This window comes from Lynx rufus, unplaced genomic scaffold, assembly GCF_022079265.1.
Source record: "Lynx rufus isolate CCGP_SWC_20201006 ecotype Redwood Valley unplaced genomic scaffold, mLynRuf1.p SCAF_2, whole genome shotgun sequence".
Taxonomy (NCBI): domain Eukaryota; kingdom Metazoa; phylum Chordata; class Mammalia; order Carnivora; family Felidae; genus Lynx; species Lynx rufus.
This window is the reverse complement of record NW_025814834.1, coordinates 22,282,554-22,299,222: the sequence shown is the minus strand read 5'-3', so window position 1 is coordinate 22,299,222 and position 16,669 is coordinate 22,282,554. Positions and strand designations below refer to the sequence as shown.

Genomic DNA, 16,669 nt, shown 5'->3' with positions numbered 1-16,669 from the left:
TACTCTAGATTTTCACACAATCTTGTGCACTGGCCTATGAAGGCATGTGTCACATGGCTCTGTAATCAGTTTACTCCACTAGAACAGAAGGAGCAGATAACCAACTGGGGGATGAGGAAGTAAAGGAGCAGGGCAAGAGTAGGAGAAAACCTAACAGGATGTCACTGAAGAACCAGGAAATAAAGGCATCTAAGTAAAACAGACTACTTGAACCTTGAGGGAATGAAGAAGACTGCCAAAATGTTACGGAGCTGAAGACTGCCATTTAGAAACACAGATGAAGCAGAAAGACCCTACCCACCTACAACTTCGAGCAAAGAACTAAGCCATAAAAAGCAAAGGACAAACAACAGCCTTTGCCCTTTCCAGTTCCAAACCTTCTTCCTAGTCCTGGTTATTGAGAGAAAAGTTCCATTCCGTGTAAAAGAGATACAAGCAAACTGATGGTTGGGGAGTGGGACACACAGGCTGCCAGTTATGGAACGAGTAAGTCACGGGAACATGGGAAACAGCACAGGGAATACAGTCAGTGGCACTGCAGTAGCACTATATGGTGACAGATGGCAGCTAGACTTGTGGCGAGCGTAGTGTAATATGCAAACTAGTTGAATCCGTATGTTGTACACCCGAAACTAAAGTAACGTGGTATGTCAACTATTCCTCAAAAAAAAAAAAAAAAAAAAAAGAGTAAAAGAGATATAATAAGCAGAGAAAATAAAAGTAATATACTTGTGAGTGATGAATCACTGAATTGCACTCCTGAAACCAATATTGCACAGTATGTTAATTAACTAAAATTTAAATTAAAAAAAACAACAGAAAGTATTATGCTTGCCAACTCAGATTCCAGAGTCTGAGATATTAACGGCTTATAAAGTGGCATTAAGGAGCCATCTTACCAGACAAGAGCTTCAGGAGAAAGGGGGGGAAAAAAAAAAAAAAAAAAGAGTACTAAGAAGCCCATACAGTTCCCATGCCCCTCCCCATGCTCCTCTTAAATGGAGGAAGTCAAGGAATGAATTTCATCTATAGTCACTTGTCAGTACTTAATTCAAAAAGACAATATATAGAACTCTGGCAGAAAAACAGATCTTAAAAACACCAAGGCTACAGGAATTACTTTGGAAAGCCATGAACCTACAAAAGGTAACATGCTATGGATTATGGATGCCCAGTGGACAAGAGACTAACAATTCTGCCCGGGGAGCACATAGGAAACCAGTTCTACCACCCTAGCAAAGGTGCAGCTTATGGAAACATGGCTTTAGACTTTCACTCCACACTTATAGTGAATTAGGGAGCAGGGGGAAGCAATTCCTGTTGTCATCTCATAGGACCCTTTTTCAAAAGAGAGGAAAAAATATACCATCTTTTCATGCATTCAAATACTTACTAACTTGCACCACAAATGAATGTCTGAAAGTTTTGAAAAACAATAAGAGGTGCCAATGAAGGGTTTTAAGCTAGTAAGTGATTTGGCCAGACTTGTGTTATTTATTTATTTATTTATTTTTTTTTTTTCAAGTTCTTAGGTTGCAGTAATGGGGAATGAACAAAAGAAAAGCCATCTGAAAAGGAGACCAGTTAGGAAACGGGTGAAGTCAATTCGGTGAACAACCACTACTAGGAAATAAAACAGCGAAAAACACAGCAAATACTTAAGGATGATGACCACCAACCAGTCTGGAAAAAAAGGAATAACAATATTTAGAAACAGCTATCACACTCTTAAACCCTAGATTCAATCTACTGCTGCATTCTCTCCATGGTTCCCTAACCATCCTCTACCTAATGTTATTCCCAGCCTTTCCCCAAATAAATCCTTCTTCCCCACTATCCTAACTATATCAACCAGCTGTCCAATTCAGTGGCCACTTGGCACATGTGGCTATTCAATTAAAACAAAATACATTTCCAAATTTAGTTCCTCAGTAGCAACAGCCACATTTTAAGTCTTCAACAGCAGCAGATGGCTAGTGGCTACTGAGTGCTCAGCACAGATATACAGCATTTCCATCAATACAGAAAGATCTACTGGATGGTGCTGGGCTACAGATATACCTAAATCTGCCACTTCGTTAGGTAAGCCTATTTAAAAACAACATATTTATCTGAGGGGCACCTGTGAAGGCAGACTAGGCTCACTGTCTCATGCCCACACCTTGTATATTAATAAGCTTCACAGTATAGTGAAGAATCATGGTGTACAAACCACAAGACAGGCCCTGTGTTTTGGCTCATTAATCCTCACTATACTCTGAAAAAAACAGAAAAGCAGCAGGCATCACCCATGTTTTATAGGTGAGGACACCAAGGCACAGAAATTAACCTGCCTGAGGCTATAAAGTCAATAATGGAGTCACAAATAAAAGCTGAATTCCCTAACGCCCTGACCAGTGCTCCATTCATTAAAGTAGTCATGGCTGATTTAAGAACCCACGGATGGAAACTATTCAGTTTCACCTGACCCAAGTAACCATTTGCTTTATCAAATGGCTGGCTATCCCCCCAGGAGGGTCATATCTGTTAGGTCCATGTGTATATATATATAATGTGTGTGTGTGTGTGTGTGTGTGTGTGTGTGTGCACGCACGCGCATGAGCACACACACTCACAAACCAGAAAAAAATACATAAAAATATGTATCCCTTGAGTTTGCCCCAACTATCTCATCACATGTGATAGACACAAAGGATATTAGACACACTTACCAAAACTAACAGCACCAAGATATGGTACATTCCTGCATTATTTATTAATTTGTTTTTCAATTATGCTATAAAAAAATTACAACTTAGAAGTTCTGCATTTTGTAATTCTTATTTGCCTCTGTAACCACAGTAAGCCTGATTTTCAGGTGCTCTTTCTAAACCTATTGAAGCAACGGGGACATGAAGAGGCAATTCTTCTATTTCCATTTCAACTACCTCATTAACTGAAAAGAATAAAATAATATATAGGGAGACATGAACCAAGTTATAGATTAAAGATATAAAATCCACATATGGCAATTGCTTGTGACACTGTTGACAATAGCGATTTTAAAATGCAGCCGCCAGCATTCACTAATGCATCTCTGTGCCCTGACATTGCAAAACAATTTACCCACAGCTTCATTTGAATGATGTGAAAAATCTAAGAAATAACTCAATAGCACTTGCCCAACATCAAAATTCTTACATATTTTAACTAAATATGAAGGAAAATCATAAAAAAATAGAATATTTAAAACAAATTCTGAAATACTGGGAAGCATACAAAACAGTTATTTCTGTGCTTCTAATTATTTTCTTATTAATAAGTATGACTCAATCTACAGACTCTAAGTAAGTGAATTTGTCCAAAATTAACTTGGCAATTGTTTCTGAATTAAAGGAGCAAATCTCCCTCAAATATGTAAGTATCACAAAGGAAAAGAGCATGAGTGCTGATTTTAAATTTTTTTTTTTTCTTTTTTCAATGTTTTTATTTATTTTTGGGACAGAGAGAGACAGAGCATGAACGGGGGAGGGGCAGAGAGAGGGAGACACAGAATCGGAAACAGGCTCCAGGCTCCGAGCCATCAGCCCCGAGCCTGACGCGGGGCTCGAACTCCCGGACCGCGAGATCGTGACCTGGCTGAAGTCGGACGCTTAACCGACTGCGCCACCCAGGCGCCCCAAGCATGAGTGCTGATTTTAAATACAGAATATAATGGTCATGTCTAACCTCAGTTGTAAAAGACAAGAAAGACAGCCACCAACTTCGGTATTCAAGTCCTTGCTTCCTCACAGCCTTCACTCAAGAACACAAGTCAACTAAAAACCAGGTTTTAAGTTGAACAACTTACACGGCGTTCCTGGAGGCTCCATAAGAAAGTAAGAGCTTGACTATATCCATGTGCCCATTCTTGGCAGCGTCATGAAGTGGTGAATCATTCTGATACCCAGTGGAGTTCACCAACGCCTTGTGCTGTAGCAACAATTCCACCACCTTCAGGTGCCCATGGTTGCAGGCTTCGTGCTGATTAAATAAGAAGTAAAAAAAGTGATGAGGAAGAATAATGCATCATATCATAATAAAATTGCACTTTAGAAAAATAAATGTGAACTTCAGTCAGTAAATTGGTCTAACCTAAATATTCATACAGACCGTAAGTGTCGGCCTGGAGCAAAAGCCCTATTACCAATCTTAGTGATGACATACATGATGATCAAGATGTATGCAATTCATGGAAAAAGATGGTATTTATTTGAGCCTTCAGTCAACTGCTCATTTTTTAAGAAGAAAATGTAGCTATAAACCAACTCTAGCTCCTCAACTGTTCCACAGTAAAAAATTAAAAACAAGAAACTTAGAAAGTATTTAACAACTAGATCATGCATAAAAGGTGAAATTCTCCAAGGCTGATAGAATCTACTAAATCAGGTACCTAGCCATACCCTAAGTGGTGCACCCGCATGTATACATAACCACCCCACAAAGTGAGTATCCTGGAGAGAGTATTTACAAGACAAGACTATTTGCTGAAGCTACAGATTACTGTATGGCTGGTGTCGATGATAACACAAATAACGTAGAGTAAAAAGAGCTTACTGACGTTAACAGGGCATTCATTCAAGGCATTCAAAGATGCCTCGTGTGCAAATCTTTCCTTATGTCTAATGAACTGTTAAAAATGCCACTATACTATATTCTAATAAACCACTGACATACTGTGCTTTTTAAGAACATCTATTCAATTCATAATGGGCAATACCCCACCAAATATCTGTAGGTCTATTTCCAGGAGAAAATGACAGAAATTAGACATCAGGTGCTCGAATAAATCACTCACCAATCTTTTTTACAACTTGCCTTACTGGCTTTAAAAAAAAAAAAAAAAAATTGACCTTTCTTTGAAAAGGTTAACTAGCCTGCAGAGTCAAAACAACAAAGTGACTCTATTCAGACTAAACCCTCCCAGCTTAAAAATTTGGCAAGGAGAAGTCATTCTCTACAACTTTAAACCTTTTTTACACCTGGCTTAATAAGACTCTCTCAATTTTATGATAAATTTCCAGCTTACAGGGTAAGGGCTTCTACCTCCTCTGTTGACACTTCTATAGCTGTCTTCAAATTGCATGCAATTAGCTCACACAGCACTTGTTCCCATGTATTTGTGCTATTCGTTTTCCAGACTATACTCCACATGGCAGTTTTAGTAATAATAAGCAGATTTTTAAAAACGTTCACTGTAAGCAAAGATTTCTACTGCCTCTATATATTTGCGATTGGGTAGGGTATAAATGAGGCTACAATAGATCTTCAGTAAGAATCACTGCCTTATGATATAATCCTATACCCAGTCCCTCTGACCTCTCTTTGTTCCAAGAAATCTGGTTCCAATAATTTGGAATGTGGCAAAATGAGGCCTGATGTCGGCTCCAATAGTTACCTCCATGTTATTAGCTATATTCAGCAATGTGGTGTAACTGGATTCCTAAATCTAAAGGTAGTCAGTGAAAAGGCAGCCAATTTCTTCCCTGTCACAATTGAAAAGCTAGATGAAAAGTAATCATTTTCTCTTGCTTAGTGAAATGTATGTTCTTCAGATTAAAAAGAGAGTGTATAGACAACTGCATACAGTATAATAACTATAAGACATAAAACGAGAATGAAAAAACAAATAGAAAACTACCAATGGTGTCCATCCAGCATGATCTTTAACATTTGGGTCACTTCCATTTTGTAAGAGGTATTCCACAGAAGGTAGGTCGCCCTAATAGAATGAAAAAAATAAAACGAAATTAAAAATCATCAATAAAAAAAGAAGATATTGAGATTTGAGTTCTGTTTTATTTTTAAAATTTTGTCTTCTTAAAGATAGAATCAAATTTAAATCTCTTCTCTAACGCCTACTGCTCATGAGTAATAAATAATAAGTCATGTATAGATGAAATGTTCTAAGGTACCAAGAAGTCATGAAGTCATATGGTCCATCCTTGAATATCAAGTTCAAAATCTCTAAGATTAGCAACCCTTATCAAAAGTCATTTCAAAATACCAAATAAAGGGCACTAACCAAAAATCAACGGATGATAATGAAGTATTTAAACTCATCACTTCATTTGTGAAAAACATCCTTTTTGAGCATGCATTAAAATGATTTCCAAGTACTGTTTAAAACAAAATCAAGGTCAAGAAGGCCACTCAGTTGAAACTTCCAAATTGTTTTTTTATCGACAGTTACTCCATTTATCCTTAATACATTAGTTTATATTCGCCTTATTTGCTATAAGATATTTTTCTAGGTAAAAGCAAGGCTATTTTCTCCAAATATTACTGACAGAGTTTACTCTGAAAAAGGCTGAATAAATAAATTACATATGGCAAATGGGGCACCTGGGTGGCTCAGTCAGTTAAGTGTCCAAGTCTTGGTTTCCGCTCAGGTCATGATCTCGCAAGCCCCGCATCAGGCTCTGCGCTGACAGGGAGGAGCCTGCTCAGGATTCTCTCTCTCCCCCCCTCTCCTTTTTGTGCTCTCTCTCGAAATAAACTTTAAAAATTTTTTTTTTAAAAATTACATATAGCAAAAGTTACCTATGACACATAGGTGTTCAACTGGTTTTGTGAAGAGCTTCTTTAGGGAGAAGGAAATCTCTCCTCTCTCACCCCCATCCTCAATATTCTAAAATGAGTTTTTCCCCTATTGGTTTGATTATATGTAGAAGTCACTAAGTCTCCTAAAAACAGTAACATTTGCTTTCATTTGATTGTTTTGGGCTGCTGCCTCTCAAGCACAACAAATCTTAAGATGGTAGCTTACTTAGTTTTCTAAAAAATAAAAATAAAAATAAATAATCCATTTGCTTGGGCACCTTGGTGGCTCAGTTAAGCATTATGACTTGATCCAGCCAGGCTCAGGTCATGATCCCAGGGTTGTGGGATAGAGTCCCATGTTGAGTTCTGCACCGACAGCACAGAGCCTGCCTGGGATTTTTTCTCACCTTCTCTCTCTCTGCTCCTCCCACCACACATGCTCTCTCTCTCTCTCTCTCTCTCTCTCTCAAAATAAACTAAGAAAAAATCCATTTGCAACATACTTTTTTAAGTTCCTAAATTACCAAAATGACCCTAAATATTTAATGGATCTAAAAAATAAACATTATATATGTTTCAAATCAATTGTCCCAGTCCCAATAAAAACATATTTTCCCACAGTTTCTTAGGGGTGCAAATTCTATATTAGTAGTACAAATTACCATTTATTTAGCAACCTTTGCTCTATATTTAAGTCCATTCCCAATGAAACTAGGAATGTCTGTCAAGATACTTGAATTTTTTTAAACAATCCCATGATTATTGGGGCAGATGAACTGCCAGAACCACACACACTTCCAACCTTCAACATGAAAGTATCCACACACAAAACTACACAAAAAGCCTTCTGAAAGATTTCCCCATTCTAATTCTACATAGTAATCACAAAAACACATTAACCTAACAAAGCCCATAAATATAAATACAACTGTGGAATGAAAAGTCACATGAGAACACTCACATAGAAACAGAGACATTTAGAAACTAAAAGCAGATTCTCTTGGAAAGATGCTACACAGTGGTATTTTTCTTTCTTGTAATCTTGCCAAACTATCAAAGGGTCTTCTATTACAAAGCACCCCTATACTTCCCTGGAACATATAGCCCATTTGCAAACTGCTTGTTTTTCATACTCAATATGCTTTCTCTTCCCTAGTACTTAAAAGTTTGTCACATTTTCATTGTTCTACTTTATGTAAATTTAATGTCATGCACATAAATAAAATTATGAAAATTAGACAGAGTTCACAGTAACGGAGTAAGCTTGAACCAATATGGAGTTTCTGGGAAATAAATGAACTTTTGCTTCTAATTTCTTTAAATTACTTTCTTCACTAAAAAAATATTCTCTGAGTAATAAGCACTCAGACTTTCAGTAATAAGCACTTTCAGACTCTCCACAACTTCAAAGAGTAACTGAGAGTTTCTTAAACCACAGCAAGAAAAAAAAAATCATCCAAGGAAAGTATTTACCAAGGCTTACAAGAAATTTTAAATGGATTTGGTATTTTCAAGTAATACCTTAAAGGCTGAAAACAAACGGAACGTGTGTGCCACAATGAATTTTCTAATTGCTAATCTTTCATTCAAAAACAGATTCTTCACACATCCGTTCATATTACAGCAATATAAAGTAACTTTCCAACACACACACATTTTTTTTCCTTATTATAAAGGTTAGCTCTTCTAAAATACAATTAAGAATAAATATCTTGATAAAAAAGGTACAGGGCATTACAATGACAATGACTTATCCCAAATGGTTAAGCTTTTCCACATATATGAACTAATCAGTTACCTAGAACTTTTCCTTTGGCAAGTAGATATTGTTTAATTTTTTTTTTTTTGTCATCCAGAATGAAGCTCTAAAATATATTAAACATTTCCCTAGCTTTCAAGAGTTTACTGAATAAAATAACTTCACAGAAGCTTCTGACAACCTAGTCTGTGTAATGTTAAGCTACTGGTATTAAGAAGGTTCAGTATTATAAAGGTGGTGGTTGACAGAGGGAAAAATGGATACTGCCTCCAAGAGATGTTCTAGAAATTACAATCTTGAAAATATCATAGATGCCAGTTTGCTCGGGAGTCCTCTGCAACTTCCTCAGGAAGCTGGTATGAAGGACGAGCAGTAAACGGGGTTCACACAATGTGACTGCCTTAAAATACGATGAATGACAAAGTCAGACCCTGAAGGAGACTTTTCACAAGGGATGTTCTTTCCACCCAGGAGATCCTCATCACCTTTGCTATGTTAAGTGTATCATGCCTTATAAGTTGCCTGAAAAATATGATTCGTTCTGTCTGCATCAAAAATATATCATGACGTGTCAACGTCAAGCCTTCTATATCATGATACATTCAATGCTGTGGCATGAATTATGAGCAATCATTACCATTTGAAGAATCTGTGCTAGAAATCTGAGGCTAATTCCAGCAACCACAAATCCTACATGATAAAATAACAAATCAAAATTTTCTTTATGTCTAGAGAAATATCAAATACTAAGTTTTCAAAAATTAAATCAGAAGAATAAATGAGTGTTTATCTTAGTTTCCACCTAGGCACAGTAACACTTTCTCATAAAATCTCTCATTTATAACAAAATGTTCTCAGTAGCATTTTAACCATAGGTGACATCCACATTCAAATAGAAACACGGGCAATAAAAAGAGCCAACTGAATCTCAAATTTGTTCTGGTTACATGAGAATATGCACAATATCCCAGACATCATATTAATGAATATTCTGCTTGAAATTCTGCAGTATAATAAAATGAAAGTATAAATAAGGAATTCAAGAAGAATCCTGTAGGGTCTGTAGGGTTTGTATTCATACAGGGCTGAATGTCCAAAAAGTAGAATGGCTCACCTGTAAATCCAGGATCCTGAAGGAAAAAAGGATTTGAGAACTGACAGTACAAACAGTATCTGCCGGTGACATAGTAGTGGTCCAACATCCAGCAGCCTGAATTTAGGCAGTCTGGATATTTACCAAGACCCTTCTATTGCCAGGTATGGAGGTTATCAGGGTAAATAAGGTAAGGGATGCTCTACATTAACCCAGAAGTCGACTTCTAGGAATTTATCCTAAAAATACACCTGGTCACATATGAAACAAAGATTCCTTGCCACAGCACTGTTTATAAAAGCAAAAGAATGGAAACAAACAGACATCCATTAGTAAGGACTAGTCAAATAATAAAAATGTACAGAAGGCAATGCTACTATAAAAACATACAGAAAGCTGTGTACCAATATGGAATAGACTTGCTTATATTTACATAAAGAAATTCACAAAGGACACACTAGTAAGGTGGTTAAGCAAAAAGGGCTTGTCAGTAATAGTGCAGCTAGGGGCAGAAACAGGAGTGAGGTTTTCTACTATAAATACTTTTATTCGTATTTTTGAAACCTGCAGTTATTACTCACTTTGAAATTAAATTTTAAATGAAGAATATATTCTGGATAACCACAGAAAGCTAAATGAATATAAATGCAAACAAAATAATGTCACCATAGAGGAGAAACTAACTCTAGGAATCCTGAGAAAGACTTATTAAGAAGGTAGGATGTAAACTGGATTTTTAAGGTTACATACAAAGAGCCAGGAAGGAAAAGGGAAGCCGTAGAGGAAAGAATATAAATCAGAGAAAAGAACACGTGCAAAGTATTGGTAGCATTAATGAACATACTGAATAGTTCATAAGGCTAAATAAAGTTCAGTGTGACAGGAGAATGGGGTTCAGATCATGACTGAGTGGAAAATTTGCTCATTTATTCATCAAATTCATCTGCTATGTTCTAGGCAATGTTCTAGATCCTGGAGATCTAACAGTGAAGAAACAGAATTCCTGCTCTCATTCTAAAGAGAGAAGCAAGAAACTAAGAGATCTATAATAATAATGTCAGGAAATAGAGGGACCCAGGTGGTTCAGTCAGTTAAGTGTCCAATTCTTGATTTTGGCTCAAGTCATGATCCCAGGTCAAGGGACTGAGCCCCACACAGAGTGGAGCCTATCTGGGATTCTGTCTCTCTCCCCCCGCCCCTCTCCCTTACTTGCACTCAAAAAATAAAATAAATCTTAAAAAAATAAAACATGTCAGGAAATAACTGAAAGAAAACAAAACAAGCAGGACTGCTTGGTTAGGTAAGCGAGAAAGTCTCTCTGAAGACGTGGCATTTGAGCAGAAGCCTGAAGGAGGAGGATCATACAGGGCTGTGTAGACCATAGGAAGGACTGTGGATTTTATTTTCAGTGGGCTAGGCTTGGCTGCCTGAAAGGTCATCAAATCTACATTCTGTTCAGCAGCAGTAACTTTTATTTCCCTGTTTCTTGTTCCATTTTTAGTATTTTAACTTCAGAGCCACCTCAAATCTTTTTCTAAAGTAGGTGGACACAAAAAATAAAATAGCAGAATCACAATATTTGGTTTTCTAGTATACATTTGCAGCCGCAAATGAGAAAATTAGAGCAGAAAATGAAATGAATACTACTTATAAAAAGACAAATATACTGACAAATCAACTGTTTTTTCGCACGTATTTGTTCTACGAAAATCAACCTGGGTGGGGGTTTACATTCAACTCATAACATATTTTTAAAAGAGAGCACTCTTATTAAACAGTGATTTAAAAAAAAACAATAGAAATCAATTACCTTGTCTTAAATGTACTGTATCAGAATCTGCCAACTAATGACAATAACAGTATTTGATAAGTGCAAAAGAATCAAATGGGTAACTTTAATGCTGGCAAGAAGACTCTTCCTAGGTAAACTAGTTAATACGACAAAACTTGTATGAAGCAATCTTCACTAGAGAAAATTCACAAGACGCATCTTATTTTTCCTGTCTTAAGATTCTTTGTCTTTTTTCCACTGCTGAGGCCAAGGGTAGGCAAACTATGGCCTGTAGACCAGATGCATGATTTTGTATGTCAACTTTTATTGGTTTATATATTGTCTATGGCTGCTTTTGAACTATGGGCAGACATGAATAGTTGTAGAGACTACATGGCCTGGGAAGCTAAAAATATTTGCCCCTTTAAGAAACAGTTTGTCAAACCATGGCCTAGGTCTTAGAGATCTTCATTAGTAAACATATGGTTAAAAGAAAAATTCTCTACCCATGTAAATGGAATCCTGCCTGGTAGTCTGAAAATAATTCCCAGAAAGGAAAATGTAGAAACTAAAGCAGTCTACATTCTTATATATTAGTCAGAAATGAAAACATCATTATTATGCTAGCTACTTGTGTCTATGAAGCATTTATAGCAATATAAAGTTAAGATTATAATAGCTTATTCGCATATCTATTATTTACATAACAAATAGGACAAAAATATAGTCTGGTTTTTTAAATCAATGCTTTGCAAAAAAAAATAAATAAATATAACAGGGACCAACTGAAAATTCAAGTTGTTCAAAGGATATGTGTGCAGAAACCGGCATGTAGTCATGTTGCAGTTTCCCTCCTCACTGGTATCAGATATAGAGTACTCTATAGTCATCATTTATTGGAAGATAAAGCAAGAAAAAAAATAAAATTAAAGCCCTAACAGTTGGGGAAGCTCATTTTTGTGCTTTTCCCTTTCACCATACAAAAATACAGGAATGTCTGGACTCAATGTCTATTCCATATTCTTCCCAGATGTTGCCTGATGCTCATCAGCCTTATATGCGGGGGCCTCCAATGGGTTCCTTCCAGATCTTCCAAAGATCTCTATCTGTGCAAAACACCCAAGGATCTCCTGGTGAACTTATTAAAAGATCATAAAAGCTATCCTAATTTAGTACTAAGCTCACCTGTATTTGATTCGTATAACACTTGCATGAAATCAAAGTCTGTAAAGCTGTGGTGCTAACTGCTCCCCTCTATGTGCAGTTCTTGAGTCAGTTCCAAAGGTTAACCCTTGCACGTATACCTCATGCTTGACAAATGGGCTAGTTTCCAAAAAAACTAACACTGCCATAGCCCTAGGGTTGAGGCAGTAAATAAAGAGAGGTAACTTTAATGAACACACTATTAAAAGAAATGTCTGGCTGTGGGATACAGACACGTTCCTTCAGGGTCAACCACGGGAGCCATTTTTGATAATCAAATTTCCAGGTCATTGGAAAAATGTACAGACCACATCTTTCAACCTTGCAAATTCTGGCAGTGCCCACTACAAGTGTCAAACATACAGAAGTCTGTCATCTCCCACACTGTCCCTAGCTCTTTGGCTGGGTAACAATGTGTTGCCAGCAGTAACTTGGCCCCTGTCTATATTCCTAAAGCATGAGAAACTGGTGAAAACTGAACAAAATCATTATGGAATAGAGAAATGAAAGCCCTTGGCAAAGGAGAAGCTGAAATACTGAAATACTGGCTTTCTCTTATAAGATTATGTTCCTCAGGCCCAGGGGCCACTGCTCTGAGGTAGGGACACAGTCCCTACGAATTCTGCTTCTCTGGTTCAAAGGAGGTATCACATGAGCAGGTTAATTATCCTAGTAATCTCATGTCACTGTTCACAGGCTCCACAGAAATTGTTTCTTATAGTCGGTCTCATTCTAAAATTGTATTTCACAGCAAGCATCCTACCTTAATTGAAGCAATATGAAGCAAAGTCTCTCCTCTATGATTTCTTTTCACAGCTGTAAGGCTACCGGGAGACAGCTTCATTGCTGAAGGGCTGAACATCATCCGTCTGTAACTTGGACTATTCAGTGTAGAAGGTGGTGAACCTGGTGAAAGGCTCATGGATTCGTCTGATATATTACTGTTTTTCCTCCTTAATGTGTCACCAACTTTACGTTTGCTTGGAGGTGGTGAAGAGCAGCCAGGCAGTGGTTTGTTTTCTGAAAGCAGCATTTGCTGCCCACTCGTGCCAGGAATGCTGCTTCTGCATCTCTTAGAAATGAGACTGGACCGTCTGCTGCGACGTCCAGGTCGCCCATTATGACCTGATGGCAAGGGCTGCTTAGATGTAAGATGATTCACACAAGCATTCTTCTCAGGAGTCGCGTCTTCATTCCTGCTCTCTGTTTCTGGAGACTCTATTTGCTCAGCCAATGGTAAAGAGACTTCAGTTAAGCTTCTAGAACACTCCGATTCGGTTACAGAGTCACTTGCTAGTAAGTCTATGTCACCATTTGTCTGAGGACTAGCGATAACAGATGGCTGGCTACAGAAAGACACCAGCTTTTCCTTAAATTCCTCTTTGGAGTCAGGTTCACCATCTTCTTTTTCTGCCTCGAAATTCCATTCTTGGTTGATTTCAGCTAAAGTTTTCTTTTTTTGTTTTTTTCCGGACCTCGTGGAAGCCTTTTTAGCCCTCTCAGGAACACCTGTTGGAGGACTTGTAGAGACAAATTTGTACACTGAGGCCTGCTGAGCGTTCCCATCATCTATCACTTGAGGCTGGGTTTGCACTGAAACTTTAGTCACAACATATCTGACCTTCTTACTTCGAGGACTAAACCACATTTTTATTGAATTCTTCTTATTTTCTGCATCATTGAATACATTTTGCCTAGATGTGTCTTCTTTCAAATCTGATAGAAAAAAGGAAAAGAAATCTGTTACACAAACTTAATCTCCCCCATCTTGAGCTCCCAAAGGATTTTGTTCATAGTTCTCCTAAGGTGTATCACACTTCATTTGTGTACCTTTCCCTTGTCCTAGGCTATGAACTCCTTGAGAGGAGATATTCACTCATTCAACAAGTATACACAGAATCCTACTTTAATTCCAGACAACATTCTAGGGACTGGAGATACAGCAGAGAACAAAATATGGAACTTCTATTCCACTGAGGATGGGCAGAACATACAAGTAAATTAGTAGAACATACAGCATGCTGGTGACAATAAGAGCCATGGAGAAAAGATATGCCAGATAGATAGATAGACAGGCAGGCAGGCAGATATGGGATTTAATAAGCAGTAGTAAAAAAAATTAACACTTGTTCATTGAGACTTCTGAAAACCAATCAATAACCAACAATTCATTACAACAATAATTCACTACATCAACAAACTAAAGGAAAACCATGTGATTTTGTGAACAGATACAGAAAAAAATGACAAAATCTAACATTCATTTATGACTTTATAAAAAGACCAACTAACAAGGGACAAAAAGGAACTTCTTCAACCTGATGAAGGGCAAAAATACACACAGCTAATATCATGCTAAATGGTAAAATACTGCAACTACCATTTTGTTCCTATTGTCAAGAACAAGGCAAAGATGTCTGTTCTCACCACTCCTAGTCAACATATACTGAAATTCCTAGATAGCACCCCAAGGAACAGATATAAAAGGCACACCAATATAAAACCATCTATTTATAATTAACCTGAATCACTACATAGAATATCTCAAGGAAAATTTTTTTTAAAAAATTAATGAAACTAACAGGTAACTTTAACTTAACAAAGCCTCAGAATACAAGGTCAATATACCAAGTTCAACTTCAACTATGTTTCTATATGATATATAACAAAAAAATGCAGAATTAAAAAACATTAGTACCATTTATAAAAGTACCAAAAAAGCCCATAAAATACTTAACATAAATCTCACAAAACACATACAAGTTCTGAAAATTATAAAATATTTATGAAAGAAATCCATACAAATGGAAAGACATTCCATGCTCATGAATAATAAGACTCAATCTTGAGACATTGATTCTCTCCAATAGAACTACAGACTGTAATATAATCCAATAAAAATCTTAGTTGTTTTTTTTTGTAAAAATAGACAAGCTGATTCTAAAATTTACATAAGAAAGCAAAGGAGCTATAATATGGAAAGGCACAAGACCTAGAAAGCTAAATCAATAATGAAGAAAAACAAAATTGGAGGACTCACACAACATGACTTCAACTTATTTCAAACAAAATGAATCTAGGGGATTGAAGATAGTCACAACTCTTTAGGTGTCATCTCATATAATCTTGAGCTATGTAAACAAGAAACTAATGCAAATGAATGAACTTTAACTACATACTGAAATATACGCTTGAGCAAAAGAAGCCAGATACAAAACAATACATAAAACCAGCTGAAACTAATATGATGTGTTAAGTCAAAATACTGACTCTCCGATAACTATGGGGAAAGGAGTTAGTGACTAAAAAGGGGCAACAAGAGGCTTCTAGAATAGTGTTTATTCTTCTAGGATACTTGTATTGTTTATTGGGTGAGTTCAGTTTGTGAAAATTCATTAAGCTATACAGTTACAATATATGTACTATAAGAATTTCTTCAACTTTTTACTAATAATCAGAAATTAAGGGCATCTGGGTGGCTCAGTCGGTTGACCACCCAAACCCTTTATTTCAGCTCAGGTCATGACTTCACGGTAAATGAGTTTGAGCCCTGCATGAGTTGAGCCCTGCAAGCCCTGCTTGGGATTCTCTCTCTCCTCTCTCTGCCCCTCCTCAGCTTGCACTCTCTTTCTCTCTTTCAAAATAAATAAACTTAAAAATAAATAAAAATAATTTAAAAAAGTAAAAATAAATAATCAGAAATTAAAACACAAAGAATCAGTAGACTTTAAAAAAGAAAAGAATCACTGTCCCCAAGTAGATAAGGTGCCACAATTTGTGGGTGAGTACCCGTACAAACACTTTGCTGCGTTAGCTAAGGTCACCAAGGAAGGCCTCTCTGTAAAACTCACTTTTGAGTTGAGACCTCATGACAAATTACAAAAGGGAAGCAGTCACATAAATATCTAGGAAAGTGGTTCCCAAGTAGAAGGTAGAACAAGTGCCAAGGTCTTAAGGTAGAAATGAGTTTAGCATATTCAATTGATAAAAAGCAACGTGGCTAGAGCTTAGCATATAAAGCACATAAAGAGTTCAGCCACAAGTATTACTTCTGGTGTTCCTCATTCCATCAATCTCTGAGGTGGGAGGGCTTGAGACTTCTTCACCTGCAATCACCTCCTTGGTAATCTTATATATATACATACATACACACACACACACACACACACATATATATGTAAGATATATATATGTGAACAGATATATCTGTTTATATATATATGTATGTGAACACATATACATATATATGTTTATATACATATATATATCTGTGAACATATAT

General features: G+C 36.8%; 1 protein-coding gene across 1 annotated transcript in view; it reads right to left on the bottom strand.

The window, feature by feature from the left end:
* Positions 1 to 16,669, bottom strand: part of BARD1 (BRCA1 associated RING domain 1) — an 82,875-nt gene that overhangs the window by 39,240 nt on the left and 26,966 nt on the right. The window contains exons 4-6 of the mRNA XM_047085255.1: positions 13,151 to 14,103; positions 5,660 to 5,740; positions 3,830 to 4,002 (exon numbers count right to left, since the gene is read on the bottom strand). Of these exons, the coding sequence (XP_046941211.1) occupies positions 3,830 to 4,002; positions 5,660 to 5,740; positions 13,151 to 14,103 (1,207 nt within the window). The remainder of the gene's footprint in view (positions 1 to 3,829; positions 4,003 to 5,659; positions 5,741 to 13,150; positions 14,104 to 16,669) is intronic.